Raw genomic sequence first — 25,998 nt, forward strand, 5'->3', positions numbered from 1 at the left:
CCATGGCCCCGGAGGACGAGCTGGGTGAGGAAGGGGAAGCCGGGGCCGGATTTTGGGGGGTCCTGAGGAGTTCTGGGGGGGCTTGGGGGGGGCAGGAGGGGCTCGGAGGGGTTTTTTGGGGGGCAGGAGGGGGTTTGGGGGGGAGGGAGGCGAAGGCCGCGCCGAGGGCCCGTGAGGGGGAAGGGCTGGGAAGGCCTTGGGGGGATCGGGGGGTCCTGGGGGGATTTGAAGAAACTTGGGGGGGTCTTGTGGGAGGGCTTGGGGGTCCTGAAGAGATCTGGGGGGAGAATTTGGGGGTGCCTGGAATTTTGGGGGCCCTGGGGGTCTCTGGGAGGGATTTTGCGGAAATTTGGGGGTTCTGAGGGAGATTTGATGGAATATGGGGGGGATTTTGGGGGGTTTTGGGGATCCTGGGGGTCTCTGGGAGGGATTTTGGGGGAATTTCGGGGGTCCCGGGTGAATTTTGGGGTCCTGGGGGGGCTTTGTGGGACTCCACGAATTTGGGGAGGGGTCTGGGGGGGATTTTGGGGACCCTGGGTGGTCTCTGGGAAGATTTTGTGGGAATTTTGGGGTCCTGGGGGGGATTTGGGAGTCTCTGGGAAGGATTTTGTGGGAATTTTGGGGTCCTGGGGGGGAATTTGAGGGACACCATGAATTTGGGGAGGGGTCTGGGGGGGATTTTGGAGACCCTGGGGGTTCCCTGGGAAGGATTTTGGGGGTCCCGAGTGAATTTGAGGGTCTCTGGGAAGGATTTTGGGGGAATTTTGTGGGATCCTGAGGGGGAATTTGGGGGTCCCGGGTGAATTTTTGGGTCCTGGGGGGGATTTGTGGGACTCCACGAATTTGGGGAGGGGTCTGGGGGGGATTTTGGGGATCCTGGGGCTTCCCTGGGAAGGATTTTGGGGTCCTGGGGGGGATTTGGGGGTCTCTGGGAAGGATTCTGTGGGAATTTTGGTGTCCTGAGGGGGGATTTGTGGGACACCATGAATTTGGGGAGGGGTCTGGGGGGATTTTGGGGATCCTGGGGGTTCCTTGGGAAGGATTTTGGGGGTCCCGGGTGAATTTAGGGGTCTCTGGGAAGGATTTTGGGTGAATTTTGTGGGATCCTGAGGGGGAATTTGGGGGTCCCGGGTGAATTTGGGGGTCTTTGGGAAGGATTTTGTGGGAATTTTGGGGTCCTGGGGGAAGATTTGTGGGACACCACGAATTTGGGGAGGGGTCTGGAGGGATTTTGGGGGTCCTGGGTGGTCTCTGGGAAGGATTTTGGGGGTCCTGAGGGGGAATTTGGGGGTCCCGGCAGATTTTGGGGGAATTTTGGGGTCCCGGGGAGGATTTGAGGGGACACCACGAATTTGGGGAGGGGTCTGGGGGGGATTTTGGGGACCCTGGGTGGTCTCTGGGAAGATTTTGTGGGAATTTTGGGGTCCTGGGGGGGATTTGGGGGTCTCTGGGAAGGATTCTGTGGGAATTTTGGGGTCCTGGGGGGGAATTTGAGGGACACCACTAATTTGGGGAGGGGTCTGGGGGGGATTTTGGGGATCCTGGGGGGGTCTCTGGGAAGGATTTTGGGGGTCTCTGGGAAGGATTTTGGGGGGTCCTGAGGGGGGATTTGGGGGTCCCGGGGGGAATTTGTGAGAATTTTGGGGTCCCGGGGGGGGGATTTGTGTGACACCACAAATTTGGGGAGGGGTCTCAGAGGAGGCTTCGAGCCAATTTGGCAGCTCCGGGAGCTGCCTGAGACCCCTCCCCTCTCTCCCCGCAGCCCCCCAGGCCTCCCCCTCCCCCCCACCGGAGCCGGGGGGGCTCTCGGGGGCGCGGGGGGATTTGGGGGGGGGTCCGGGGGCGGGATTTGGGTCGGGGGTCTCGGGGGGGCTGTACCACGAGCGGCAGCGCCTGGAGCTCTGCGCCCTGCACGCCCTCAACAACCTCCTGCAGCGGCCCTGGCTCAGCAAAGCCGCGGCCGACGGCATCTGCCGCCGGTGAGACCCCAGACCCAATTCGGGGAGGGGGCCCGGGGGGTGGGGGAAGGGGTCCTGAATTTGGGGAGGGGTCTCCAGGGGTGGGGGAGGGGGGCCGGGGGGTGGGGGAAGGGGTCCTGAATTTGGGGAGGGGTCCCTGGGGGGGTTTTCCTGAATTTGGGGAGGGGTCCCAGGGGATGGGAGAAGGGGTCCTGAATTTGGGGAGGGGTCTCAGGAGGGTTTCCTGAATTTGGGGAGGGGTCTGGGGGTCTCATGGGGGTTTCCTGAATTTGGGGAGGGGTCTCAGGGGGTTTTCCTGAATTTGGGGAGGGGTCTCAGGAGGGTTTCCTGAATTTGGGGAGGGGGTCTCTGGGGGTGGGGAGGGGGCCTCGGGGATGGGGGAAAGGGTCCTGAATTTGGGGAGGGGTCCCGGGGGGGGTTTCCTGGATTTGGGGAGGGGTCTCGGGGCTTTGGGTTAATTTGGGGAGGGGTCTCAGGTTAATTTGGGGAGGGGTCTCAGGGGTTAATTTGGGGTGGGGTCTCGGATGTTTGGGTTAATTTGGGGAGGGGTCTCGGGGTTAATTTGGGGAGGGGTCTCAGGGGTTAATTTGGGGAGGGGTCTCGGGTTAATTTGGGGAGGGGTCTCCGGTTAATTTGGGGAGGGGTCTTGGGGGTTAATTTGGGGAGGGGTCTCGGGGTTAATTTGGGGAGGGGTCTCAGGGGTTAATTTGGGGAGGGGTCTCGGGTGTTTGTGTTAATTTGGGGAGGGGTCTCGAGTTAATTTGGGGAGGGGTCTCTGGTGTTTGTGTTAATTTGGGGAGGGGTCTCAAGGTTAATTTGGGGAGGGGTCTCAGGGGTTAATTTGGGGAGGGGTCTTGGGGTTAATTTGGGGAGGGGTCTCGGATGTTTGGGTTAATTTGGGGAGGGGTCTCAGGGGTTAATTTGGGGAGGGGTCTCCCCCAGGCTGGCCCCCAACTCGCGGCCCAACCCCCACCGGAGCCCCCTGGGCACGGGCAACTACGACATCAACGTGGTGATGGCAGCGCTGGCCACGCTGGGGCTGGCGGCCGTCTGGTGGGACAAGCGGCGGTGAGACCCCTCCCCAAATTCCCACAGACCCCAGACCCAAATCCCGCGCCCCTCCCGGGACCACCCACCCAAATCTGGGGCTTCACCGAGACCCCAGACCCGAATTTGGGATCCCTCTGAGACCCCCAACCCAAATTTGGGACCTCTCAAATCTCTCCTTTCTCCTGGGGTGTGTTGGGACAAAAGCCAATGAGACCCCTCCCCAAATTCCCACAGACCCCAGACCCAAATCCTGCGCCCCTCCCGGGACCCCCCACCCAAATCTGGGGCTTCACCGAGACCCCAGACCCAAATTCTGGACCCTCAACCCAATAGGAAACTCACAAATCTCTCCTTTCTCCTGGGGTATGTTGGGACAAAAGCCAATGAGACCCCTCCCCAAATTTGGGATGGAGCCTCGAGACCCCAGACCCAAATTCTGGACCCCTCCCGGGACCCCCCACCCAAATCTGTGACTTCTCTGAGACCCCAGACCCAAATTTGGCACCTCTCAAATCTCTCCCCCCCACCCATTTCAGTGCCTGCAGTGCCCACGATCGATCCGAGACCCCTCCCCAAACCCAAACCGACCCCTTGAGACCCCTCCCCAAACCCAAACCGACCCCTTGAGACCCCTCCCCAAACCCAAACCGACCCCTTGAGACCCCTCCCCAAACCCAAACCGACCCCTTGAGACCCCTCCCCAAATCCAAACCGACCCCTTGAGACCCCTCCCCAAACCCAAACCGACCCCTTGAGACCCCTCCCCAAACCCAAACCGACCCCTTGAGACCCCTCCCCAAATCCCCAGACCCCTTGAGACCCCTCCCCAAATCCCCAGACCCCTTGAGACCCCTCCCCAAATCCAAACCGACCCCTTGAGACCCCTCCCCAAATCCAAACCGACCCCTTGAGACCCCTCCCCAAATCCAAACCGACCCCTTGAGACCCCTCCCCAAACCCAAACCGACCCCTTGAGACCCCTCCCCAAATCCCCAGACCCCTTGAGACCCCTCCCCAAATCCAAACCGACCCCTTGAGACCCCTCCCCAAATCCAAACCGACCCCTTGAGACCCCTCCCCAAATCCAAACCGACCCCTTGAGACCCCTCCCCAAACCCAAACCGACCCCTTGAGACCCCTCCCCAAATCCCCAGACCCCTTGAGACCCCTCCCCAAATCCAAACCGACCCCTTGAGACCCCTCCCCAAATCCCCAGACCCCTTGAGACCCCTCCCCAAATCCAAACCGATCACTTGAGACCCCTCCCCAAATCCCCAGCCACCCCCACCCCAATTCCAGCCCCCCCCACCCCCCAATCTCTGCCCCCTCCCCTCCCCCAACTCTGCCACGACCCTCAGTGCCCCCCCCCCGTTAATTAACGCCCCCTCCCCAATTAATTTTGGGTGTGGTCGTGATGTTCCCACCCTGTTAATTAACACCCCCTCCCCAATTAGTTTTGGGTGTTAATTAATTGACCCCTATTAATTTGGGGTGTTAATTAATGAACCCTTATTAATTAGGGGTGTGGTCTCGGTGGTCCCCCTGTTAATTAACTCCCCCCCTATTAATTTGGGGTGTTAATTAATGAACCCAAATTAATTTGGGGTGTTAATTAATGAACCCCAGTTAATTAGGAGGGTGGTCTCAGCGCCCCCTCCGTTAATTAACACCCACTCCCCAATTAATTTGGGGTGTTAATTAATTAACCCAAATTAATTTGGGGTGTGGTCTCAGCGCCTCCCCCCCGTTAATTAACGCCCACTCCCCTATTAATTCGGGGTGTTAATTAACTAAGCCCAGTTAATTAGGGGTGTTAATTAACGAACCCCAGTTAATTAGGGGTGTGTTCTCGGTGTCCCCAGCCCCCTGGAGCGGCTCTCGGTGTCCCCCCATTAATTAATGCCCCCTCCCCTATTAATTTGGGGTGTTAATTAATTAACCTCAATTAATTTGGGGTGTTAATTAATGAACCCCAGTTAATTTGGGGTGTGGTCTCAGTGCCTCCCCCCCCCCGTTAATGCCCCCTATTAATTTGGGGTGTTAATTAATTAGCCCCTATTAATTTGGGGTGTTAATTAATTAACCCAAATTAATTTGGGGTGTGGTCTGGGCATCCCCAACTTGTTAATTAACACCCCCTCCCCAATTAATTTGGGGTGTTGTCTTGGTGTCCCCCCCTGTTAATTAACAAACCCCAGTTAATTAGGGGTGTTAATTAACGAACCCCAGTTAATTAGGGGTGTTAATTAACGAACCCCAGTTAATTAGGGGTGTGTCCGGGTGTCCCCAGCCCCCTGGAGCGGCTCTCGGTGTCGCCGGTGCTCGGGTTCCTGCTGAACGTTCCCTCCCCAGTTAATTCAGGGTGTTAATTAGTTAATCCCAGTTAATTAGGGGTGTTAATTATCGAACCCCAGTTAATTAGGGGTGTGGTCTCGGTGTCCCCAGCCCCCTGGAGCGGCTCTCGGTGTCCCCGGTGCTGGGGTTCCTGCTGAACGTTCCCTCCCCAGTTAATTAGGGGTGTTAATTACCGAACCCCAGTTAATTAGGGCTGTTAATTAACGAACCCCAGTTAATTAGGGGTGTGGTCTCGGTGTCCCCAGCCCCCTGGAGCGGCTCTCGGTGTCCCCGGTGCTGGGGTTCCTGCTGAACGTTCCCTCCCCAGTTAATTAGGGGTGTTAATTACCGAACCCCAGTTAATTAGGGGTGTTAATTAACGAACCCCAGTTAATTAGGGGTGTGTCCGGGTGTACCCAGCCCCTTGGAGCGGCTCTCGGTGTCCCCGGTGCTCGGGTTCCTGCTGAACGTTCCCTCCCCAGTTAATTAGGGGTGTTAATTAACGAACCCCAGTTAATTAGGGGTGTTAATTAACGAACCCCAGTTAATTAGGGGTGTTAATTAATGAACCCCAGTTAATTAGGGGTGTGGTCTCGGTGTCCCCAGCCCCCTGGAGCGGCTCTCGGTGTCCCCGGTGCTGGGGTTCCTGCTGAACGTTCCCTCCCCAGTTAATTAGGGGTGTTAATTAACGAACCCCAGTTAATTAGGGGTGTTAATTAACGAACCCCAGTTAATTAGGGTTGTTAATTAATGAACCCCAGTTAATTAGGGGTGTTAATTAACGAACCCCAGTTAATTAGGGGTGTTAATTAATTACCCCCAGTTAATTAGGGGTGTTAATTAACGAACCCCAGTTAATTAGGGGTGTTAATTAACAAACCCCAGTTAATTAGGGGTGTTAATTAACGAACCCCAGTTAATTAGGGGTGTGTCCGGGTGTCCCCAGCCCCCTGGAGCGGCTCTCGGTGTCCCCGGTGCTCGGGTTCCTGCTGAACGTTCCCTCCCCAGTTAATTCGGGGTGTTAATTAACGAACCCCAGTTAATTCAGGGTGTTAATTAACGAACCCCAGTTAATTAGGGGTGTTAATTAACGAACCCCAGTTAATTAGGGGTGTGTCCGGGTGTCCCCAGCCCCCTGGAGCGGCTCTCGGTGTCCCCGGTGCTCGGGTTCCTGCTGAACGTTCCCTCCCCAGTTAATTAGGGGTGTTAATTAATTAACCCCAGTTAATTAGGGGTGTTAATTAACGAACCCCAGTTAATTAGGGGTGTGTCCGGGTGTCCCCAGCCCCCTGGAGCGGCTCTCGGTGTCCCCGGTGCTGGGGTTCCTGCTGAACGTTCCCTCCCCAGTTAATTAGGGGTGTTAATTAACGAACCCCAGTTAATTAGGGGTGTTAATTAACAAACCCCAGTTAATTAGGGGTGTTAATTAACGAACCCCAGTTAATTAGGGGTGTGTCCGGGTGTCCCCAGCCCCCTGGAGCGGCTCTCGGTGTCCCCGGTGCTCGGGTTCCTGCTGAACGTTCCCTCGCGGCCCCGCCTGGGGGCGCTGCAGCTGCCGCTGGCCCGGCCCCACTGGCTCAGCGTGCGGCGCCTGGGCCACACCTTCTACAACCTGGACTCCAAACTGGCCACGCCCACCGCCATCGGCAGCGAGCCCCAGCTCAGGTGAGAACGGGTGGGGTCTCAGGTGGGATCAGGTGTGTCACAGGCGTGTCACAGGTGTGTCACAGGTGAGCTCAGGTGGGATCAGGTGTGTCACAGGTGAGGTCAGGTGGGATCAGGTGTGTCACAGGTGTGTCACAGGTGAGGTCAGGTGGGATCAGGTGTGTCACAGGTGTGTCACAGGTGAGGTCAGGTGGGATCAGGTGAGTTCCCAGGTGAGCTCAGGTGGGATCAGGTGGGCTCAGGTGTGTCACAGGTGAGGTCAGGTGGGATCAGGTGTGTCACAGGTGTGTCACAGGTGTGTCACAGGTGGGCTCAGGTGTGTCACAGGTGGGCTCAGGTGGGCTCAGGTGTGTCACAGGTGTGTCACAGGTGAGGTCAGGTGAGGTCAGGTGGGATCAGGTGGGATCAGGTGTGTCACAGGTGTGTCACAGGTGAGCTCAGGTGGGATCAGGTGGGCTCAGGTGTGTCACAGGTGTGTCACAGGTGAGGTCAGGTGGGCTCAGGTGGGCTCAGGTGAGTTCCCAGGTGGGCTCAGGTGGGCTCAGGTGAGTTCCCAGGTGAGCTCAGGTGGGATCAGGTGGGCTCAGGTGAGTTCCCAGGTGAGCTCAGGTGGGCTCAGGTGTGTCACAGGTGAGCTCAGGTGGGCTCGGGTGGGCTCCCAGGTGGGCTTAGGTGAGCTCTGGTGAGCTCTCAGGTGGGGTCAGGTGGGCTCTGGTGAGTTCAGGTGGGGTCAGGTGGGATTAGGTGAGTTCAGGTGGGATCAGGGGGGCTCTCAGGTGAGGTCAGGTGGGGTCAGGTGGGCTCTCAGGTGGGCTCCCGGGTGCTGGGGCTCTCACCGGGGGGTGTCACCTGGGTGGTCTCACCTGGGGGGTCTCACCTGGGGGGTCTCACCTGGGGGGTCTCACCTGGGGGGTGTCACCACGGGGTGTCACCTTGGGGTGTCACCTGGGGGTCTCACCTGGGGGTCTCACCTGGGGGTGTCACCTGGGGGGTCTCACCTGGGGGTGTCACCTGGGGGTGTCACCTGGGGGTCTCCCCTGGGGGTCTCACCTGGGGGTCTGGGGGGTGTCACCTGGGGGGGTCTCACCGGGGGGTGTCACCTGGGTGGTCTCACCTGGGGGGTCTCACCTGGGGGGTCTCACCTGGGGGGTGTCACCACGGGGTGTCACCTTGGGGTGTCACCTGGGGGTCTCACCTGGGGGTCTCACCTGGGGGTGTCACCTGGGGGGTCTCACCTGGGGGTGTCACCTGGGGGTGTCACCTGGGGGTCTCCCCTGGGGGTCTCACCTGGGGGTCTGGGGGGTGTCACCTGGGGGGGTCTCACCTGGGGGGTCTCACCTGGGGGGTCTCACCTGGGGGTCTCACCTGGGGGTCTCACCTTGGGGACTCACCTGGGGGCTCTCACCTGGGGGGTCTCACCTGGGGGGTCTCACTGGGGGTCTCACCTGGGGGTGTCACCTGGGGGGTGTCACCTGGGGGGTGTCACCTGGGGGTGTCACCTGGGGGTCTCACCTGGGGGTGTCACCTGGGGGTCTCACCTGGAGGTGTCACCTGGGGGTCTCACCTGGGGGTCTCACCTGGGGGTGTCACCTGGGGGTGTCACCTGGGGGGTCTCACCTGGGGGTCTCACCTGGGGTTCTCACCGGGGGGGTCTCACCTGGGGGGTCTCACCTGGGGGGTCTCACCTGGGGGTCTCACCTGGGGGTCTCACTGGGGGGTGTTACCTGGGGGTCTCACCTGGGGGTGTCACCTGGGGGTCTCACCTTGGGGTGTCACCTGGGGGTGTCACCTGGGGGTGTCACCTGGGGGGGTCTCACCTGGGGGGTCTCACCGGGGGGTCTCACCTGGGGGTCTCACCTGGGGGTCTCACCAGGGGGTGCCACCTGTGGGTCTCACCTGGGGGTCTCACCTGGGGGTCTCACCTGGGGGTGTCACCTGGGGGGTCTCACCTGGGGGGTGTCACCTGGGGGGTCTCACCTGGGGGTCTCACCGGGGGGTCTCACCTGGGGGTGTCACCTGGGGGGTCTCACCTGGGGGGTCTCACCTGGGGGTCTCACCGGGGGTGTCACCTGCAGGGAGTTCCTGCAGCGGGTGTTGGATGAGGGGAGCTCGGAGCTGTTCCTGGTGGTGCCGCGGGAGGTGGAGGAGGAGGGGACGTGGTTGAGCCCGGAGTGACACCTCAGGGACACCTGGGTGACACCTGAACAACACCTGGGTGACACCTGCACAACACCTGAGTGACCCCTGAGTGACACCTGAACAACACCTGAGGGACCCCTGAGGGACACCTGAACAACACCTGAACGACACCTGGGTGACACCTGAACGACATGTGAGCGACACCTGACACCTGAGTGACACCTGAGTGACCCCTGAGGGACACTTGGGTGACACCTGAGTGACACCTGAACCCTGAGTGACACCAAGTGACACCTGAGTGACACCTGAACAAGACCTGAACAAGACCTGAAGGACACCTGAGCAACACCTGAACGACACCTGGGTGACACCTGAACGACATCTGAACGACACCTGAATGACACCTGACACCTGAGTGACACCTGGGTGACACCTGAACAACACCTGAACAAAACCTGCGGGACACCTGAGTGACACCTGAGTGACACCTGAGTGACCCCTGATGGACACCTGAGTGACACCTGAGTGACACCTGACACCTGAGTGACACCTGAATGACATCTGGGTGACACCTGATGGACACCTGAGTGACACCTGACACCTGAGTGGCACCAAGTGACACCTGAGTGACACCTGAACAACACCTGAATGACACCTGAGTGACACCTGACACCTGAGTGACACCTGAAGGACACCTGAGTGACACCTGACACCTGAGTGACACCTGAGTGACACCTGAACAACACCTGAGTGGCACCAAGTGACCCCTGGGTGACACCTGGGTGACCCCTGGGTGACACCTGAGTGACACCTGAGGGACACCTGGGTGACCCCTGGGTGACCCCTGGGTGACACCTGAGTGACACCTGATGGACACCTGAGTGACACCTGAACACCTGAGTGGCACCAAGTGACACCTGAAGGACACCTGGGTGACCCCTGGGTGACCCCTGGGTGACCCCCGGGTGACCCCTGGGTGACCCCTGGGTGACCCCCGTGCAGTTTTGGGGTTGTTCCGGGTGTTTCTGCGGGTCCTGGGCTGTCTCTGCTTTGCAATTCCGGAGGGAAAGGGAACAGAAGCGATGGTTGGGAGCTTTGTGTCCTCGTGGTGGTTTGGAAATCGCCAGATTTCACCCCAAAATCACCAAATTTCACCCCAAATCCTCAAATTTCACCCCAAATCCCTGATTTTCACCCCAAAATCCCCAAATTTCACCCCAAATCCCTGATTTTCACCCCAAAATCCCCAAATTTCACCCCAAAATCACCAAATTTCACCCCAAATTTCACCCCAAATCCCTGATTTTCACCCCAAAATCCCCAAATTTTGCCACAAAATCCAGAAATTTCACCACAAATCCCTGATTTACAACCCAAAATCCCCAAATTTCATCCCCAAAATCCCCAAATTTCACCCCAAAATCACCAAATTTCACCCCAAATCCTCAAATTTCACCCCAAATCCCCAAAATCCCCAAATTTCACCCCAAAATCACCAAATTTCACCCCAAATCCTCAAATTTAATCCCCAAAATCCCTAAATTCCTCCCTAAAATGGTCCAATTCCAGCCCAAATTCCTAAATTTTGCCCCCAAAATCCCCAAATTTCACCCCAAAATCCCCAAATTTTGCCACAAAATCCACAAATTTCACCACAAATCCCTGATTTACACCCCAAATCCACAAATTTCATCCCCAAAATCCCCAATTTCACCCCAAATCCCCAAATTTTGCCACAAAATCCCCAAATTTCATCCCCAAAATCCCCAAATTTCACCCCAAATCCACCAATTCCACCCCAAATCCCTGATTTTCACCCCAAAATCCCTAAATTTTGCCCCAAAATCTCCAAATTTCACCCCAAAATCCTCAAATTTCACCCCAGACCCCCAAATTTAATCCCCAAAATCCCCAAATTTCATCCCCCAAATCCCCAAATTTTGCTACAAAATCCCCAAATTCCAGCCCAAATCTCTGATTTTCACCCCAAATCCACAAATTTCATCCCCAAAATCCCCAATTTCACCCCAAATCCCTGATTTTCACCCCAAAATCCCCAAATTTTGCCACAAAATCACAAATTTCACCCCAAAATGCCCCAATTCCAGTTTAAATCCCTGATTTTCACCCCAAAATTCCCAAGTTTCACCCCAAATCTCTGATTTTCACCCCAAAATCCCCAAATTTTGCCACAAACCCCCCAAGTTTCACCCCAAATCCCCAAATTCCAGCCTAAATCCCTGATTTTCACCCCAAAATCCCCAAATTTCACCCCAAATCCCCAAATTTCACCCCAAAATCCCCAATTTTACCCCACAATCCCCAAATTTCACCCAAAATCCCCAAATTTTGCCCCAAAATCCCCAAATTTCACCCCAAAATCCCCAAATTTTGCCACAAAATCCTCAAATTCCAGCCCAAATCTCTGATTTTCACCCCAAATCCACAAATTTCATCCCCAAAATGCCCCAATTCCACCCCAAATCCCTGATTTTCACCCCAAAATTCCCCGATTTTACTCCAAAATTCCCGAATTCCGCCCCCAAATTCCCAAATTTAACACAAAATTCCCAAATTTAACCCCAAAATTTCCAAATTTAACCCCAAAATTCCCAGATTCCACCCCAAAATTCCCAAATTTTAACACAAAAATTCCCAAATTTAACCCCAAAATTCCCGAATTCCGCACCCAAATTCCCGAATTTAACCCCAAAATTCCCAGATTCCGCCCCAAAATTCCCAAATTTTAACACAAAATTCCCAAATTTAACCCCAAAATTCCCGAATTCCGCACCCAAATTCCCGAATTTAACCCCAAAATTCCCGAATTCCGCCCTAAAATCCCCAAATTCCGCCCCAAAATTCCCGAATTTAACCCCAAAATTCCAAAATTCTGCCCCAAAATCCCCAAATTCCGCCCCAAAAGCCCCAAATTTATCCCCAAAATTCCCGAATTCCGCCCCAAAATCCCCAAATTTAACCCCAAAATCCCCAAATTTAACCCCAAAATTCCCAAATTTAACCCCAAAATTCCCGCTTTTCTCCCCCTCAGCGCCGGGGGCGGGAAAGCCGGGACGGGGGCGTTACCAAGCATCGCAATTGTATTCTGATAGGTTCTCCGCTTTGATTGACAGCTGCGTTCATCACGCGCAGCCAATCAGCGCGCGGCGCGGTGTTCGGAGAGTGCGGCTCAGAATCCCCGGATTTCTCCCCAAAATCTCCGCCTTTCGCACGCAAATCCCCGAATTTCCCCCCCAAACCCGAGAATTCCACCCCTAAAACACCGAAATTTTCACCAAAATCTCCGAATTTCACCCCAAAAATCCCCAAATTTCCTCCGCGCATTGCCGGACGGGAGAGGCGGGAAACCTGAGGCGGAGGGCGTGACCACCCCACAACGGCGTTCTGATTGGCTCTCCACTGTGATTGACACCCTCTCCTCACCCGCCCAGACAGTCAGCTCGGAGCAGCTCAAAATCCTCGAATTAACACCCGAAATACCCAAGTTTTGCCCCAAAATCACCGTATTTCGCTCAAAGATCACCCAATTCCCTTCAAAACACACGAATCCTACAAAGAAACCCCCAAATTCTACCCCAAAACCCCCGAAATTCTCCCCCCACAGGGCACAGCGCGGTGAGGCGGGAAACCTGAGGCGGCAGCGAGTCGCGCTCTGATTGGTTCTCCAGCTTGATTGACACCCCCTCAGAGCTTGTCTAGCCAATCAGAACTCGGCGTTGCCCCTCTGGTGGCGCCGGCGCAATGGCGCTCTCGGGTCTCCCTGGTGTTCTAGTGGGTAGGATTCGTCGCTGTCGGAGTTCAAAATCCTCGAATTAACACCCGAAATACCCAAGTTTTGCCCCAAAATCATCGTATTTCGTTCAAAGATCCCCCAATTCCCTTCAAAACACACGAATCCTACAAAGAAACCCCCAAATTCTACCCCAAAACCCCCGAAATTCTCCCCCCACAGGGCACAGCGCGGTGAGGCGGGAAACCTGAGGCGGCGGCGCGACCGCCCCCGAGACGCGCTCTGATTGGTTCTCCAGCTTGATTGACAGCCCGTCAGAGCCTGGCTAGCCAATCAGGACGCGGCTTTGCGCCTCTGGTGGCGCCGGCGCTGTGGCGCTCGCGGCTCTCCCTGGTGGTCTAGTGGTTAGGATTCGGCGCTCTCACCGCCGCGGCCCGGGTTCGATTCCCGGTCAGGGAAATAAAAACTGGCCTGATTTATTTTATATTTATTAATTTTTTTTTCCCCTTTTCCCCTTTTTTCCAACGCCTCGCGGGCCCTCTTTTCCTTCTCCCCCATATTTAGCGTGAAAGGAATTTATTTGATTTAAAAAAATTAAACGGGTGATGTGATGAATTTAAAAAAAACTTAGAAAAATAATAATAAAAATAAAACCGGGCGGTGCTGTCGCGATATGGCCGCGACAGAGCTGAGGCACCGCTGGGATTCGAACCCAGGATCTCCTGTTTACTAGACAGGCGCTTTAACCAACTAAGCCACGGCGCCCGCGCGCTCTCCGCGCCGCCCTCAACCCCCATCACCCCCCCAGCCCCTCCCCCACCCCTCCCCAAAAACGGGGAGACCCCCAAACCCCCCCATTTCCCCTCCCCCCAAAAAGGGGAGACCCCAAAACCCCCGGTTCAGGGGACCCCGCCCCCCAAAAACGCCCGAATTCCAGCTCAAATCCCCTCCCCCACTCTCTCCTCGCGTGTCCCGGGACCCCCCCGAGTGGTGAAATCCCCCCAAAATCCACCCAAAATCCTCCCAAAACATCCTCACCCCACAAAATCCCCCCAAAATCCCCCCCCAAAACCACCTCACCCCCCGAAAATTCCCCCAAAATCCCACCCCAAAACCACCTCACCTCCCCAAATCCCCCCAAAATCCCCCCCCAAAACCACCTCACCTCCCCAAATCCCCCCAAAATCCCCCCAAAATCCTCCCAAAACATCCTCACCCCCCCAAATCCCCCCCAAATCCCCCCCCAAAACCACCTCACCTCCCCAAATCCCCCCAAAATCCCCCCAAAATCCTCCCAAAACATCCTCACCCCACAAAATCCCCCCAAAATCCCCCCAAAATCCTCCCAAAACATCCTCACCCCACAAAATCCCCCCCAAATCCTCCCAAAACATCCTCACCTCCCCAAATCCCCCCAAAACCCCTCCCAAAACCACCTCACCCCCCGAAAATTCCCCCAAAGACCCCTCAAATCCCCCCAAAATCCCTCAATTCCCCCCAAAATCCTCCTAAAACCCCCTCAGCCCCCGAAAATCCTCCCAAAGACCCCGAAAATCCCCCCAAAAATCCTTCTAAAGCCCCTCGACCCCCGCAAATTCCCCTAAAACCCCTCAAATCCCCCCAAAATCTCCCCAAGGATTCCCCAAAATCCCCCCCAAACCCCTCAAATCCCCCCAAAATCTCCCCAAGGATTCCCCAAAATCCCCCTAAAACCCCTCAATACTCCCCAAAATCCTCCTAAAACCCCCTTACCCCCCAAAATCCTCACAAAGACCCCGAAAATCCCCCCCAAAGAACATCAAATCCCCCCAAAATCACTCCTGGGATTCCCCAAAATCCCCCCAAAAATGCCCCTGGAATCCCCTCACCCCCAGAAAATGCCCCCAAAAACCCTCAAATCGCCCCCAAATCTCCCCAGGGATTCCCCAAAATCCCCCTGAAATTCCCTCACACCCCGAAACCCCCCCAAAATTCTCCCCAAACACCCTCAACCCCCCAAATCCCCCCAAAATCCCCCCCAAAACCACCTCACCCCCCGAAAATTCCCCCAAAAACCTTCAAATCCCTCTCAAAATCTCTCCAGGAATTCTCCAAAATTCCCTTAAAACCCTCTCATCCCCCCAAAATCCACCCAAAATCCTCCTAAAACTTCTTCACCCCCCGAAAATCCTCCAAAGACCCCGAAAATCCCCCCAAAAACCTTCAAATCGCCCCCAAAATCTCTCCAGGGATTCCCTAAAATCCTCCCAAAATCCCCCTGAAATCCCCTCACCCCCAAAAATGTCCCCAGATCCCCCTAAATCCCCCCAAAATCTCCCCAGGACTTCCCCAGAATCCTCCTAACACCCCCTCACCCCCCGAAAATCCCCGCAAAGACCCCAAAAACCCTCGAATTTTCCCCAAAATCCCCCCCGGATTTTTGGTGACCCCAAAATTCCCCCTCCAGTCTCCCCGCGTGCCTTTATGGGGGTCCCAGCCGCCCCCGCGCCCCCCCCCCCCCGCGGTGGCGCAGCGGGATCGGCCCCGCCCCGCAAGGCCGAGACCCGGGTTCGAGTCAGGGGTTCGAGTCCCGGCGGCACCCGCGGAGTTGATTTTATTTTATTTTATTTTATTTTATTTTATTTTATTTTATTTTATTTTATTTTATTTTATTTTATTTTATTTTATTTTATTTTATTTTATTTTATTTTATTTTATTTTATTTGTTTTGTTTTGTTTTGTTTTGTTTTGTTTTGTTTTATTTTATTTTACTTTATTTTATTTCATTTTATTTTACTTTATTTTATTTTATTTTATTTTATTTTATTTTATTTTATTTTATTTTATTTTATTTTATTTTATTTTATTTTATTTCATTTCATTTCATTTCATTTCATTTCATTTTGCTTTATTTTGCTTTATTTTGATTTATTTTGCTTTATTTTATTTTATTTTGTTTTGTTTTATTTTATTTTACTTTATTTCATTTTATTTTATTTTATTTTATTTTATTTTATTTTATTTTATTTTATTTTATTTTATTTTATTTTATTTTATTTTATTTTATTTTATTTTAATTTATTTTATTTTATTTTATTTTATTTTATTTTATTTTATTTCATTTCATTTCATTTCATTTGCTTTATTTTGCTTTATTTTATTTTATTTTATTTTATTTTATTTTATTTTATTTTATTTTATTTTGTTTTGTTTTGTTTTATTTTATTTTACTTTATTTTATTTCATTTTATTTTATTTTATTTTATTTTATTTTATTTTATTTTATTTTATTTTATTTTATTTTATTTTATTTTATTTTATTTCATTTCATTTCATTTCATTTTGCTTTATTTTGCTTTATTTTGCTTTATTTTATTTTATTTTGTTTTGTTTTGTTTTGTTTTATTTTATTTTATTTTACTTTATTTCATTTTATTTTATTTTATTTTATTTTGATTATATTATATTATATTATATTATATTATATTATATTATATTATATTATATTATATTATATTATATTATATTATATTATATTATATTATATTATATTATATTACATTTTCTTTTATTTTGTTTTATTTTGCTTTATTTTATTTTATTTTATTTTATTTCATTTCATTTCATTTCATTTGCTTTATTTATTTTATTTTATTTTATTTTATTTTATTTGGTTTTGTTTTATTTTATTTTACTTTATTTTATTTCATTTCATTTTATTTTATTTTATTTTATTTTACTTTATTTTATTTTGATTATATTATATTATATTATATTATATTATATTATATTATATTATATTATATTATATTATATTATATTATATTATATTATATTATATTATATTATATTATATTATATTAATATTTATTTTATTATATTTATTATATTTATTATCTTTATTATGTTTATTATTCAATATTAATTTTATTATATTTATTATATTTATTATGTTTATTACATATTATTCCTGGTTTTATTTTATTTTTTCACAGTTTTTTAAACATTTTTTTCCGTTATTTTTAAACATTTTTTTTTTCTTTATTTCCATCGCTTTTCTTCAGTTTTTCCAATTATTTTCCATTTTTTCGCCTTTTTTTTTTTCCTTTTTCCCGACCAAAAAAAACCCGAATTTCAACGGAAAAAAATGAGGGGAAAAGAGGGAAAAATGGGAAAATTGAGGGGAAAATCCAAAATTGAGGGGAAATGGGAAAATTGAGGGAAAATTGGAAAATTGAGGGAAAATTGAGGGAAAATGGGAAAATTGAGGGGGAAAATCGAAAATTTGGGGTGGAAAAGGGGGAAAATTGAGGGGAAATTTGGGAAAAAATCGGGAAAAATGAAATTAAAGGGATAAATTGAGGGGGAAAAATTGAAATTAAATGGATAAATTAAGAGGAAAACGGGAAAAAATGGGGAAAAACGGGAAAAAAATCGGAAAAATTGAAATTAAAGGGATAAATTGAGGGGAAAAAATGAAATTAAAGGGATAAATTGAGCAGAAAAAATGAAATTAAATGGATAAATTGGGGGGAAAAAATGAAATTAAAGTGAAAAATAAGGGGTAAATGGCAAAAAAATCGGGAAAAATGAAATTAAAGGGATAAATTGAGGGGAAAATGGGAAAAAATGAGGGAAAAATGAAATTAAAGGAATAAATTGAGGGAGAAAAATGGAATTAAAAGGATAAATCGAGGGGAAAAATGGGGAAAAATGAGGAAAAAATGAAATTAAAGGGATAAATTGAGAGAGAAAAATGAAATTAAAGGGATAAATTGGGGGGAAAAACTGAAATTAAAGGGGAAAAATAAGGGGAAAATGGGAAAAAAAGAGAGAAAAATGAAATTAAAGGGATAAAGTGAGGGGAAAAGGAAAAATGGAATTAAAGGGATAAATTGAGTAGAAAAAATGAAATTAAAGGGAAAAATAAGGTGTAAATGGGAAAAAATGAGGGAAAAATGGAATTAAAGGGATAAAGTGAGGGGAAAAATGGGGAAAAATAGGGAAAAAATGAAATTAAAGGGATAAATTCGGGGGAAAAATGTGAAAAAATCGGAAAAAGTGGGAAAAAAATCGGGAAAAATTGAAATTAAATGGATAAATTGGGGGGAAAAATGAAATTAAAGGGATAAATTGGGGGGAAAAATGAAATTAAATGGATAAATTGAGAGGAAAACGGGAAAAAAATCGGGAAAAGTGGGAAAAAAATCGGAAAAATTGAAATTAAAGGGATAAATTGAGGGGAAAATGGGAAAAAAAGAGGAAAAAGTGGGAAAAAAATCGGAAAAATTGAAATTAAAGGGATAAATTGAGGGGAAAAATTGAAATTAAATGGATAAATTCAGGGGAAAACAGGAAAAAACGAGGGAAAATTGAAATTAAAGGGATAAAATGAGGGGAAAATGGGAAAAAGGAGGGGAAAATGAAATTAAATTGATAAATTGAGGGAGAAAACTGAAATTAAAGGGGAAAAATAAGGGGAAAATGGGGAAAAAAGAGAGAAAAATGAAATTAAAGGGATAAAGTGAGGGGAAAATGGGAAAAATGGAATTAAAGGGATAAATTGAGTAGAAAAAATGAAATTAATGGAATAAATTGAGGGAAAATGGGAAAAAAAGAGGGAAAATGAAATTAAAAGTATAAAAAAAGAGGGAAAAATGGGGAAAAAATCGGGAAAATTGAAATTAAAGGGATAAATTGAGAGGAAAAAATGAAATTAAAGGGATAAATTGGGGGGGAAAATTGAAATTAAAGGGATAAATTGAGAGGAAAACGGGAAAAAATGGGGAAAAACGGGAAAAAAATGGGGAAAAGCGGGAAAAAATCGGAAAAAATGGGATTTAGCAGAGGATGGTTTCGATCCATCGACCTCTGGGTTATGGGCCCAGCACGCTCCCGCTGCGCCACTCTGCTGCTCCTGCCAAAACCTCATTAATTATCACCTAATTAACCTCTCATGACGTCATCGCTGCTAAAAAAATCTCGGGTTTTCTCCCCTGGGTGGCGCCGCTTTTTTATTTTGATTTTTTTCCCCCCGTATTTTAAATTTAATTTCAATTTTAAATTTATTTTTGAGGGGTTTTTTTTAGGTTTTTTTTCATTTTTTTTCCCGTTTTTTTTCCACCTTTTTGATTTTTTTTTTTTTTAATTTTGCATTTTTTTTTTAATATTTAATTTATTTTTATTAAAAAGTTTTGGATGGGAGGGGAGGATTTAGGAAATTCCGGGATGCGAGAGAGGGAAAAAAAGGAGGAAAAGTTGAGGGGAAAAAGGGAAAAAATGAGGGGAAAAGAGAAAAACTGGAAGAAAAAAATCAGAATTTTTTTTTTTGAGGGGAAAAGCGAGGGGGGAGTTGGAGGAAAAAAAAAGAAATTTCGGGGGGAAAAAGGAGAAAATTGGGGAAAAAAGGAAAATAATTTGGTTAAAAAAGAGAAAAATGGGGGAAAAAATTAAAAATTGGGAAAAAACAAAGAGAAAATTGGGGAAAAAAGGAGAAAATTGGGGGGAAATTGGGGAAAAAGAAGGAAAAAATGGGTTAAAAAAGAGAAAATTGAGGAAAAAATTAAAAAATTGGGAAAAAACGAAGAGAAATTTGGGGAAAAAATGAGAAAATTGGGGAAAAAAAAGGAAAAATGGGTTTAAAAAGAGAAAATTGGAGGAAAAAAGGAGAAAATTGGGAAAAAAAAGGAAAATAATTCAGTTAAAAAAGAGAAAAATGTGGAAAAAATTAAAAATTGGGAAAAAATAAAGAGAAAAATGGGGAAAAAATGAGAAAATTGGGGGGGAAATTGGGGGAAAAAAATGAAAAAATGGGTTAAAAAAGAGAAAATTGGGGCGGAAAAGGAGAAAATTGGGAAAAAAGGAAAAGAATTTGGTTAAAAAAGAGAAAATTGAGGAAAAAATTAAAAAATTGGGAAAAAACGAAGAGAAAAATGGGGAAAAAATGAGAAAATTGGGAAAAAAAAGGAAAAAATGGGTTTAAAAAGAGAAAATTGGGGATAAAAAGGAGAAAATTGGAGGAAAAAAGGAGAAAATTGGGAAAAAAAAGGAAAATAATTTGGTTAAAAAAGAGAAAAATCAGGAAAAAATTAAAAATTGGGGAAAAACAAAGAGAAAATTGGGGAAAAATTAAAATAATTTGGTTAAAAAAGAGAAAAATGGGGGGAAAAAAGGAGAGAATTGGGGAAAAAAGGAAAATAATTTGGTTAAAAAAATTAAAAATTGGGAAAAATCGAAGAGAAAATTGGGGAAAAAATAGAGAATATTGGGAGAAAGAAGAAAATTGGAGGAAAAATGAGAAAAGTGGGGAAAAAGGAAAATAATTTGGTTAAAAAAGAGAAAAATTGGGAAAAAATGAGAAAATTGGGGAAAAGAGGAGAAAATTGGGGGGAAAATTGGGGGAAAAAAAGGAAAAAATGGGTTAAAAAAGAGAAAATCAGGGCGGAAAAGGAGAAAATTGGGGAAAAAATCGAGAAAATTGGGAAAAAGGGAGAAAATTGGGTAAAAAGGAGAAAATTTGGGAGGAAAAGAAGAAAATCGGGGGAAAAAAGAAGAAAATTGTGGGGAAAATTAGAAAATTTGGTAAAAAAGGGAGGAAATTGGGGGGAAAATGAGAAAATTGGGTAAAAAAAGAAGAAAATTGGGGGAAAAAATAAAATAATTTGGTTAAAAAAGAGAAAAATGGGGGGAAAATGGAGAAAATTGTGGAAAAAGAGAGAGAATGAGGAGTGCGGAGAAAATTGGGGGAAAAAAACTGGTTAAAAAAGAGAAAATTGGGGGGAAAAAAAGAGAAAATTGAGGAAAAATAGAGAAAATCAGGGGTAAAAGGAGAAAATTGGGAGAAAAAAATAGGGGAGAAAGGAGAAATGTGGGGGAAAAAGGGGGAAAAAAATGGGAAAAAAGGAGAAAAATTGAGAAAAAAGAAGAGAAAACGGAGGGAAAAACGCGGAAATTGAGAGAAAACCAGGGAATAAAAAAACCCTGGAAAACCAGGGGAATCAAAAACCCGAAAAAAAGGAAATTTAGGGGAAACAGCGTGAAAAGGGGGTTCGGTTGAGGGTGGGGGAGGGGCAGAACCCCCCTCCCCCTCCAACCCCCCCAAATTTCTCCCCCTCCCGCGATTTGGCGGGGCCGGGATTCGAACCCGCGGATTTGGAGGTGGAGCCCCGTCCAGGCCACGCCCCTCACGCTGGCCACGCCCCCTCACGCTGGCCACGCCCCCCTCGCGCTCCCCTTGGCGGCCGGGCGCGGCCGCGCAGCCGCGGACGAGGTGGCCGAGTGGTTAAGGCGATGGACTGCTAATCCATTGTGCTCTGCACGCGTGGGTTCGAATCCCACCCTCGTCGGGATCCCAGTTTTGGGGGAAAAAAACCCGGAATTGGCTTTTTTTGGGGGGGGGTCCCCAAATTCCCCAATCCCAGCTTTGTCCGCAGCTGATTTTGGGGGGGAAACCGCGGAATTCCCTTTTTTGGGGGGTGATCCCAATCCTGGGATCCCACCCTGATCAGGAGCTGATTTTTGGGGGAAAAAACCCGAAATTCCCTTTTCTTCATGTGACCCCAAATTCCCCAATCCCAGCTTTGTCCGCAGCTGATTTTGGGGGGGAAACCGCGGAATTCCCTTTTTTGGGGGGTGACCCCAATCCTGGGATCCCACCCTGATCAGGAGCTGATTTTTGGGGGAAAAAACCCGAAATTCCCTTTTCTTCATGTGACCCCAAATTCCCCAATCCCAGCCCTGCTGGGAGCTGCTTTTTGGGGCAGAACACCCCAATTTTGGAACCCCTCTCTCCTTAAAATTCCCTTTTGGGAAATGCGGTTTTGGGGAGAAAATCCCCGTTTTTTGGGGTGGGATCCCGTTATTTTTGGGATGACCCAAAATTCCCCAATCCCCGCCCTGTCCGCAGCTGCTTTTTTGGGGGAAAATCCCGGAATTCCCTTTTTTTGGGGGTGACCCCAATCCTGGGATCCCTCCCTGGTCCGGAGCTGATTTTTGGGGGAAAAAACACGGAATTCCCTTTTCTTGATGTGATCCCAAATTCTCCAATCCCAGCCCTGTCCGGAGCTGATTTTGGGGGAAAAATCCCGGAATTCCCTTTTTTTTGGGGGTGACCCCAAATTTCCCAATCCCAGCCCTGTCCGCAGCTGATTTTGGGGCAGAACACCCCAATTTTGGAACCCCTTTCTCCTGAAAATTCCCCTTTTTGGGGGCGACCCCAATCCTGGAATCCCACCCTGGTCAGGAGCTGATTTTTGGGGGAAAAATCCGGAATTCCCCTTTTTTCGGGGGGTGACCCCAAATTCCCCAATCCCAGCCCCAGCCTGTCCGGAGCTGCTTTTTGGGGCAGAACACCCCAATTTTGGAATCCCCCTCCCCCAAAAATTCCCCTTTTAAAGTCCCCCCCCAATCCCGCCCAGTTCCCGCCCTGGCCCCGCCCCCTTTTTTCCGGAGGTGACGTCATCGCGCGCGAGCGCGGCCGGAAAAGGCTCCGGGGGCGGCGGCGGCGCCCGGTGAGAACTGGGGGGGACTGGGAGGGACTGGGATAAACTGGGATTGAACTGGGAGGGACTGGGGGGGACTGGGATTGAACTGGGATTGAACTGGGGTTGAACTGGGATGAACTGGGATTGAACTGGGATTGAGCTGGGATTGAACTGGGATGAACTGGGATGGACTGGGATGGACTGGGATGAACTGGGATTGAACTGGGATGGACTGGGATAAACTGGGATTGAGCTGGGATTGAACTGGGATGGACTGGGATGAACTGGGATTGAACTGGGATGGACTGGGATGAACTGGGATTGAACTGGGATGAACTGGGAGGGTCCCCAGGGGATCCCCAATCCCAGTTTGGGGCATTCCCAGGTGGATCCTAAATCCTAAATTTTGGGGCTTTCCCGGCAGATCCCAAATCCCGAATTTTGGGATCCCTGAGGGGACCCCGAACCCATCCCAGGGCTCCCAGGAAGGGAATTCCCAATTCCCGGGGCTCCTTTTCCCAGGAATCCCCTCCCCGCCCCGCTAATGAGATGCAAATGATTCATTTGCATATTCACAATCTCATTTATTTGCCGGGATCAGCCGGGTGACCCAAAAACCGGGAATTTTCCTCCCCAATTCCCAGAATTCTGATCCCAGATTTGGGGATTTTGGGGCCTCCTCGGTGGCGTCGGAATTCCCGGAATTCCCGGAATTCCGATCCCGGCCCGGCTCCCTCTGGGATTCCTTTCCCTCCCGGCACGGGAAAATCCCGCAGCGCTTTTGGGATCTGGGATTTTGGGATTTCCGCTCAAATTCCTTGGAATTCCCGAGGGTTTTGGGTTGGTTTTGGTCCTTCCTTGGGTTGTTTGGATCCCCAAATCCTGCTGGGAATTCCCTGTCCCCTCACCCGTTACTCACTTGTTACTCACCCGTTCCTCACCCGTTACTCGCCCATTACTCACCTGTTACTCGCCCATTACTCACCCGTTCCTCACCCGTTCCTCACCCGTTACTCGCCCGTTCCTCACTCGTTCCTCACTTGTTCCTCACCCGTTTCTCACCCCTTACTCACCCGTTACTCGCCCGTTCCTCACCCGTTCCTCACTCGTTCCTCACCCGTTACGCACCCGTTACTCACCTGTTCCTCACTCGTTCCTCGCCCGTTACTCACCCCTTACTCACTTGTTCTTCACCCGTTCCTCACCCGTCCCTCGCCCGTTCCTCACTCGTTCCTTGCCCCTTACTCACCCATTACTCACCCCTTACTCACCCGTTACTCGCCCGTTCCTTGCCCGTTACTCACCCATTCCTCACCTGTTCCTCACCCATTACTCACCCGTTCCTCGCCCGTTCCTCACCCGTTCCTCACCCCTTACTCACCCCTTACTCACCCCTTACTCACCCGTTACTGACCCCTTACTCACCCCTTACTCACCCCTTACTCACCTGTTACTGACCCCTTACTCACCCCTTACTCACCCCTTCCCCAGGCGTGGCCATGGAGGGGCTGCGGGGCCGGGACCCCCCCTGTGCCCGGAACATTCCAGCCCTGTCCGAGGAGGAGGAGGAGGAGCCAGGTGAGGAGGAGGAGCCAGGTGAGGAGGAAGAGCCAGGTGAGGAGGAGGAGCCAGGTGAGGAGGAAGATCCAGGTGAGGAGGAACCAGGTGAGGAAGAAGCAGCTGAGGTTGAAGACCCAGGTGAGGATGAAGATGGAGGTGAGGAAGAACCAGGTGAGGAGGAGCCAGGTGAGGAAGAAGCAGGTGAAGATGAAGAAGACCCAGGTGATGAAGACCCAGGTGAGGATGAAGACCCAGGTGAGGAAGACCCCGGCGAGGATGAAGACGCAGCCCAGGAAGACCCACCTGGATCCCTCCAGGTTCTCCCCGCTCCTCGCCGGCCCCGCCTTTACCTGCGGCCCCGCCCGGCGCCGGACGAGCCGGGCCCCTCCCACCTGAGCCCCTGGGACCAGGTGAGCTCCCACCCCTCACCCGAAGCGGGCGGGGCCTTCGTCCACCTCATCGACGAGCGCGGCGTCTACTCCACGGCCAAGCTGGTGCCGGGTGAGGAGGAGGAGGAGGAGGATGAGGATGAAGAAGAAACACCTGAGGGCGCCGCTCACCTGGAGATCCGCCGGGTGATCGTGGCCGACAAACCCTTCCAGTGCCCGGCGTGCCACAAGGGCTTCAAACGCGCCTGGGAGCTGCTGAGCCACCAGGTGGTGCACACCGAGGCGCGTCCCTACACCTGCCACCTGTGCCAGGCCACCTTCAAGCGCCACTCGGACTTCAAGAGCCACGGGCTGGTGCACACGGAGGAGCGGCCGCACCGCTGCGAGCTGTGCGGGAAGCGCTTCAAGCGCTCCTCCAACCTGCAGGAGCACCGCCGCATCCACAGCGGCGAGCGCCCCTTCACCTGCCCCAGGTGCGCCAAAGCCTTCAAGACGCCCTACGAGCGCCAGCGCCACGCCCTCACCCACCTGGCGGCGGTGAGCGACAAACCTTTCCGCTGCGGCGAGTGCGGCAAGGATTTCCCGGCGGCCAACGCGCTGCTGCTGCACCGGCGGCAGCGCTGCCGGGACAAGCCGCACGCCTGCGGCGTCTGCGGCAAGCGCTTCACCTACGGCCACTCGCTGAAGGTGCACGAGCGCGTGCACACCGGCGACCGGCCCTTCCGCTGCGGCCTCTGCGGCAAGGCCTTCAAGCAGAGCAACGCGCTGGCCTCGCACGAGCGCGTGCACACGGGCGAGCGCCCCTTCGCCTGCCGCACCTGCGGCAAGGCCTTCAAGCAGTCGTCCTACCTGGCCATCCACCAGCGGGCGCACACGGGCGAGCGGCCCTACGGCTGCGAGGCGTGCGGGAAGGCGTTCGCCCGGCCCTCGCTGCTGCTGCAGCACCGGCGGGTGCACAGCCAGGTGAGGCCGCACCAGTGCGGGCACTGCCACAAGTTCTTCAAGGACCTGGCGTACCTGGCGGTGCACGAGAAGGTGCACACGGGGGAGACGCCCTACAAGTGCGGGGTGTGCGCCAAGGGGTTCGCGCACCCGTCCAACCTGCTGCAGCACCGGCGCGTGCACCGCGACACCTGAGCCCCTCAGGTGAGGGGAGCCGGCACCTGTGAGCCAGGACGGGTGTGGAGCCCCCCAAAATTGTGGTTTTGACCCCAAAAAACGGCAGCAGTGACACCTGGACTGCAACACCTGAGCCCCAGGTGAGGGGAGGATTCGATATCTGTGAGCCAGGACAGGTGTGGAGCCCCCCAAAATTGTGGTTTTGACCCCAAAAAAATGACAGCAGCAACGCTTGGACTGCAACACCTGAGCCCCAGGTGGAGGATTCGATACCTGTGAGCCACAAGTTCTTCAAGGACCTGGCGTACCTGGCGGTGCACGAGAAGGTGCACACGGGGGAGACGCCCTACAAGTGCGGGGTGTGCGCCAAGGGGTTCGCGCACCCGTCCAACCTGCTGCAGCACCGGCGCGTGCACCGCGACACCTGAGCCCCTGAGGTGAGGGGAGCCAGCACCTGTGAGCCAGGACGGGTGTGGAGCCCCCCAAAATTGTGGTTTTGACCCCAAAAAACGGCAGCAGTGACACCTGGACTGCAACACCTGAGCCCCAGG

The 25,998-nt window shown here is 50.7% G+C and overlaps 2 protein-coding genes and 4 non-coding genes across 7 annotated transcripts; 4 read left to right on the top strand and 2 right to left on the bottom strand.

Annotated features, from left to right (window-relative positions):
• Positions 1 to 2: 2 nt before the first annotated feature.
• Positions 3 to 9,703, top strand: JOSD2 (Josephin domain containing 2). Its single transcript, XM_086871554.1, has 5 exons — positions 3 to 44; positions 1,771 to 1,979; positions 2,922 to 3,047; positions 6,834 to 7,028; positions 9,104 to 9,703. Exons 1-5 carry the CDS (start codon positions 3 to 5, stop codon positions 9,201 to 9,203), a joined length of 672 nt encoding a protein of 223 aa, XP_086727680.1. The 3' UTR covers positions 9,204 to 9,703.
• A 3,602-nt stretch (positions 9,704 to 13,305) lies between these two features.
• TRNAE-CUC (transfer RNA glutamic acid (anticodon CUC)) lies at positions 13,306 to 13,377 on the top strand. Its single transcript has one exon. It is a non-coding gene; the product is annotated as a tRNA-Glu (tRNA).
• Positions 13,378 to 13,609: 232 nt separating this feature from the next.
• TRNAT-AGU (transfer RNA threonine (anticodon AGU)) lies at positions 13,610 to 13,683 on the bottom strand. The gene has a single exon. It is a non-coding gene; the product is annotated as a tRNA-Thr (tRNA).
• Positions 13,684 to 18,738: 5,055 nt separating this feature from the next.
• On the bottom strand, positions 18,739 to 18,810 carry TRNAM-CAU (transfer RNA methionine (anticodon CAU)). Its single transcript has one exon. It is a non-coding gene; the product is annotated as a tRNA-Met (tRNA).
• Positions 18,811 to 21,160: 2,350 nt separating this feature from the next.
• Positions 21,161 to 21,242, top strand: TRNAS-GCU (transfer RNA serine (anticodon GCU)). Its single transcript has one exon. It is a non-coding gene; the product is annotated as a tRNA-Ser (tRNA).
• Positions 21,243 to 22,378: 1,136 nt separating this feature from the next.
• On the top strand, positions 22,379 to 25,928 carry LOC147647568 (uncharacterized). Of its 2 annotated transcripts, XM_086871639.1 has the most exons (3): positions 22,379 to 22,406; positions 23,871 to 25,704; positions 25,885 to 25,928. In XM_086871639.1, the coding sequence occupies exon 2, from the start codon at positions 23,879 to 23,881 to the stop codon at positions 25,463 to 25,465; it is 1,587 nt and encodes a 528-aa protein (XP_086727765.1). In that variant the 5' UTR covers positions 22,379 to 22,406; positions 23,871 to 23,878; the 3' UTR covers positions 25,466 to 25,704; positions 25,885 to 25,928. The 2 variants fall into 2 exon arrangements, with proteins under 2 accessions (XP_086727765.1, XP_086727766.1); XM_086871640.1 differs by lacking the exon at positions 22,379 to 22,406 and having other exon boundaries at positions 22,459 to 25,587.
• Positions 25,929 to 25,998: the final 70 nt, after the last annotated feature.

Source organism: Cyanistes caeruleus, chromosome 36 (assembly GCF_971803275.1).
Source record: "Cyanistes caeruleus chromosome 36, bCyaCae1.hap1.1, whole genome shotgun sequence".
Taxonomy (NCBI): Eukaryota; Metazoa; Chordata; class Aves; order Passeriformes; family Paridae; genus Cyanistes; species Cyanistes caeruleus.